This window comes from Triticum aestivum, chromosome 2A (genome assembly GCF_018294505.1).
Source record: "Triticum aestivum cultivar Chinese Spring chromosome 2A, IWGSC CS RefSeq v2.1, whole genome shotgun sequence".
NCBI lineage: Eukaryota > Viridiplantae > Streptophyta > Magnoliopsida > Poales > Poaceae > Triticum > Triticum aestivum.
The window spans coordinates 136,269,379-136,273,765 of NC_057797.1; the positions used below are offsets into that span (position 1 = coordinate 136,269,379).

Sequence of the window (4,387 nt, forward strand, 5' to 3'; positions counted from 1 at the left end):
CTACGCGGCCGCAGCCACCACGGCACGATGCGTGGCAGCTGGCTGGGAGAGTATGATAACTTGATAAGTCCATGCCGCCTCCCGGTCAACCCCCTGCGTACGATGAACCGCCTGGCCAGTGGACGAGCCGCGCCGTGCTCCCCTGCCGGAAGCCACCTACACCTAGGGGGAGAAAAGCCGTCGTCGTCAACGATGGTGCGCGTGGATATTTTTGGAGGCTGAGCGGGCGGCGGGACGGGTGGTCGTGGGGAGGGGGTGGGATGTCAACGCCTCAGCTGGAGGGCAGTGGAGTGCGTGGATGCGGTGCGAGATATTTTTCCATGCGCGTGTCGTTCGTTCGGCTCTCGCGCGCGCCGGCCGGCAGCCGGGTCGATCGGGCGGTGGACGCTCTCGCGGCGGCGTGGGGGCGTCGTGTGTGACCCACCGGTGCCGCGATTTGTGATCCTGAGAGCCCCGGACGGCGCAGCGCGCGTGGGGAGCGGCCGTCCTGCTCTGTCGTTTTACGATGCCATACTTTCGGGTTATCCAGCACGAACGCTGTCTATTCACCAAAAAAACAGATGCCTAGCATTCAGATATTGACTACTCTTTTTTTTAGAAAGGAGGCCCTCGTCCAACTTTAATGATCTTAAGCACTTAAGTTATGCAAGGGGCCGTGTACTGCTTCGGTTGTTGCTTTATATGGGGTGAAAGCCTGTTTTGAAAAAAAAGTTATACAAACACTAGTTTACAGCCACCACCGAAAAATGAAATGAAAAAATGCAGGCTTTAACGAACAGAAGCCCTTGAGTTTTACAAACACTAGTTCATGGAGCTGGTGGTTCCTAAATGCCTTGAAATCCCATGCACGCGTGAATCAGAGAGGATGTATAATCGGATCTCAATTCTGTGAATAAAACGTGCACATGCAATGAATTTCTGAATTGGTAAACCTTCCCGCAAAAAAAAAGGACAAGGCCTAGAAACATTGTTAGTTAATGCATCACCAACACGCGGTTTGTACCTTGCTCGCACGTCAGCTTCGATCAGAAGCTTCTTCCACTTCAAAATACGACCTCTCGTGTTCAATCACTCCCTGCACACGCAACGCATCTCAGAGCAGGAAAGTTTTATGTGTTGCAATAAATGCAGCAGGATGGAGGGTGATTGGGTAATTGTACTAGCAAGCAGAAATCATTAAACCTTCAGGATCAAAATCGCCGCCTCCTTGTCCAAAACCTCATTATATTCACTACATGTCAATGACTGAAAAGAATAAGAAGAAACATATTATCAGCTCTAAGACGCTAACATCGTTTTTGTCTCAATAGCGAGCTCAGTACAACATTCAAACTTACTTGGATACAATTCGGACAGCCAGAAGCACTAGGGCAACTGCATGTCGAAACAAGCTCTAAAGCAGCAAGCAGAAGTTCCCCAAAAAGTTTTTTAACCTGCATGATTGAACAGACAAACTGCGGTTTACACCAAGATCATTCACATAGCCTAGATAGCCGAATATCTGCAATTACCTGCGTTGCCAGGCCGATACCACCTGGGTGTTTATCGTATAAAAGAATTCTTTCAGGCATACCACGGGTTTCATGAGGATTTACGCACTCAGTTCCCAGGTCAGAAGCACTACACATCATATGCCTGCACAAATCGCACAAGCAATCCCAGTTAAAAGAGCTAAATTAGTAAAGGCAAAGGATGCAACAAAATTATGACAGAATTCAATGCAAGAATAGCATTAACAGTTAAACAACAAGTGGTTGGCAGTATTCTTCTTTAAGACCAGTGCCAAACAATTGTGCTTCAAAATTACTAGTGTCTACCACAAACCATTATAACAGCAGTAAATGAGAACTTACAGAGGCAATATATTCAAGAGTGCGTGTGAAGCAGCATGTGAACCACCACGAAACTCTAGTTTCCTTTCCTCCACAGCTATTTTTGCTGACCGTGGAATTCGTATCCAAACAGCCTATTGTGGCATCATATAAAAAATACAAGTGTAAAAATCATGAGAAATGCATCATAATGTTGCTAAGATTTATTAGTTGAGTCACAAACCTCAGAATCATAGGAGTATGGAGGTAGTCTAAGTTCAACTGTGTCTAATATTTTACTGCTCGATTTACATATCCGATGAAAGCCAAACCATTTAGTCGACACCTTGCAACTATTTGCTTGCGCAGTTGTCTTCAAATGGTTGGTTTTGAATGCCGGAAGATAAGCCTTCAAGATTTTTTACAAGAGACAATTAACCATTGAGAACAAAATATCAGTATACTAGCAAATCACAAAGATTTCACTTAAAGGGAAGTTCAGGACTTACTGGCGTTAACTTTTTTAGATGAAAAAAAGGTATCGAAAAGAATCAAAAGCATGATCAAGCATCTCAGACGGAACAATTATCCTATTTCATGTTATACATCAAGCAATTATGGGGTTCTCCAAGAAAGGAAAAGGAAAAAATGAGGACAAAACATGGAACTCGGGGTTCAAATAAATCAATGAATAGTATAAGGTGATGTCATTGACATCTACCGGAAAAGGAGATGGTAGACAGTCCTCAGAATTAGGGAATTAGCTAGGGTCTAGAAAATCTAGATAAAAGAGATATAAACTATGTATTGCTCAACAATATTGTAGCGGATATAACTTCATAATAGAAGAATGTATAAGATCAAATGATGTAATGCTTTCAAGAACATACAAAATCTCCTCCAAGGACATTGATGTCAGTGTAGTCTCGTGTCTTTGTGTAATACTTCACATCAACTTTCCTGCAGAAAGCTGTCCTTGATGACAAATCAAACTCCTCAACTAAGTAATTAACACCCTGATGCATGTAAATAGCGCCCTCATACACCTGAAATTGAGAAAAGGGCACTTGAGATAATAAGCAAATAACAGCAGAACTCAGAACGGCAGATCCACAGTTCTCATCAATGGCTCAAGTATAGATTGCATACATAAATTGTTTTAAAAAAAAAGCTATGGTGCATAAATTCATGAATTTATCTACCTGCTTCGCCGACAGTGGGGAATAATTAAAGAGCCATAAAAGCATAACAGTGGCCATGTACTTTTGGAACAGTTAAAACATATTACCTGGAAAAATGCCTTACTTTCCTCAATTTCCTCCAGTAATCTGTTATTTAACTTATCTATCACTTTGTACTTGTCATGCTCAATTGCTCGTATGCTAATTGTCTGTGAAGGATTTTTCTGCAGAAATCCAAATACTACTGAGCACTGACGTAACAAGAGAAGGAGTTATTTTATATAACTGAGAATGAACAAGGAACAAACCTCTGGTCCAATATAATTCCACATAGTTGAAGAAAAAGGTTCAGACGGGTTGTTGACCAGAAAACCTTTGTCCTTTAGAGTTGTCATTATACTATCCAAAGTAGAACCAAAATGATTCTCATCATATTGCAGGCAGATTGGATGTTCATAAGCAGCACAGGCAATGTGCTGTCCTAAAACCTGCAACGAATTTCATATCCCGAGAAACCAAGCGAAGAGTTAGATACTCGAGTATTTCAATATAACAACATAGTCAGTTCAAATAAGCACAGATCTACGCACCTTTGGGTTATGTGAATCAACTTGGCAATGTTCAATTGGCTTGCCAAATAGTTTATCTGGGGATTTCATGAAATACTGATCTAAAGGACCCTCAAAGGCAACATAAATGGCTAATGATTGCTTTGCTCTCCTTCCAGATCTTCCGGCTTGCTGCCATAAACTACAATTAAAATTCTGTATCTTAGTGGGCTTCACAAAGAAACATAAGACTCTACTCGAATGATCTCTTTCACCTACCTCGCAACACTCCCAGGAAATCCAAGATGCAATGTTGCATCAATATGTCCAACATCAATTCCCAGCTCAAGAGCATTTGTGGCAGCAACGCCACGAAGTTTTCCCTCAAAGAGGTCAGCCTCAATTTTTCTTCTGTCCTGCAATAATTTGTTTTCGACTCTCACATGTAAGAGAAAAAAAAAACTGAGCAATCAAAGGGGGAGGGAGGGGACACCTGAATTCATTACTTCAAAATTAAGAGTTTTACAAGATTACGATTAACGCAACGATAGATAGTCAAGGGCTGCTATCTTATGGTCCAGATTCCTGAGCCAAACAGACTACACAGTTAGATCAACATCATCAATCTCTTGGCTTCGGAAAACTTTTGCATTACAAGTGCCCCAGATTTTCCAAAAAATGATTAGGAGCACCAAAGGACAGATCGCGTCACTGATGACCTGAGACATGCCTGTGTCCCAGGTCAGGGCTGAACTGAGAGGACAATGTAACAATATCAAGCCGTTGCCACAACCAATGCATGAGGGCATGAAAAGAATAGGTGATCTCTATCTTTGACGGTAGACGA

General features: G+C 42.3%; 1 protein-coding gene across 1 annotated transcript in view; it reads right to left on the reverse strand.

The window, feature by feature from the left end:
* Nucleotides 1-589: 589 nt before the first annotated feature.
* The window catches only part of LOC123187996 (uncharacterized ATP-dependent helicase YprA), an 8,818-nt gene continuing 5,020 nt past the window's right edge, over nt 590-4,387 (reverse strand). The window contains exons 13-24 of the mRNA XM_044600024.1: nt 3,820-3,956; nt 3,583-3,742; nt 3,301-3,480; nt 3,100-3,216; nt 2,702-2,857; nt 2,056-2,220; nt 1,854-1,966; nt 1,512-1,635; nt 1,338-1,433; nt 1,183-1,245; nt 1,004-1,075; nt 590-886 (exon numbers count right to left, since the gene is read on the reverse strand). Of these exons, the coding sequence (XP_044455959.1) occupies nt 1,016-1,075; nt 1,183-1,245; nt 1,338-1,433; nt 1,512-1,635; nt 1,854-1,966; nt 2,056-2,220; nt 2,702-2,857; nt 3,100-3,216; nt 3,301-3,480; nt 3,583-3,742; nt 3,820-3,956 (1,371 nt within the window). The 3' untranslated portion in view covers nt 590-886; nt 1,004-1,015. The remainder of the gene's footprint in view (nt 887-1,003; nt 1,076-1,182; nt 1,246-1,337; nt 1,434-1,511; nt 1,636-1,853; nt 1,967-2,055; nt 2,221-2,701; nt 2,858-3,099; nt 3,217-3,300; nt 3,481-3,582; nt 3,743-3,819; nt 3,957-4,387) is intronic.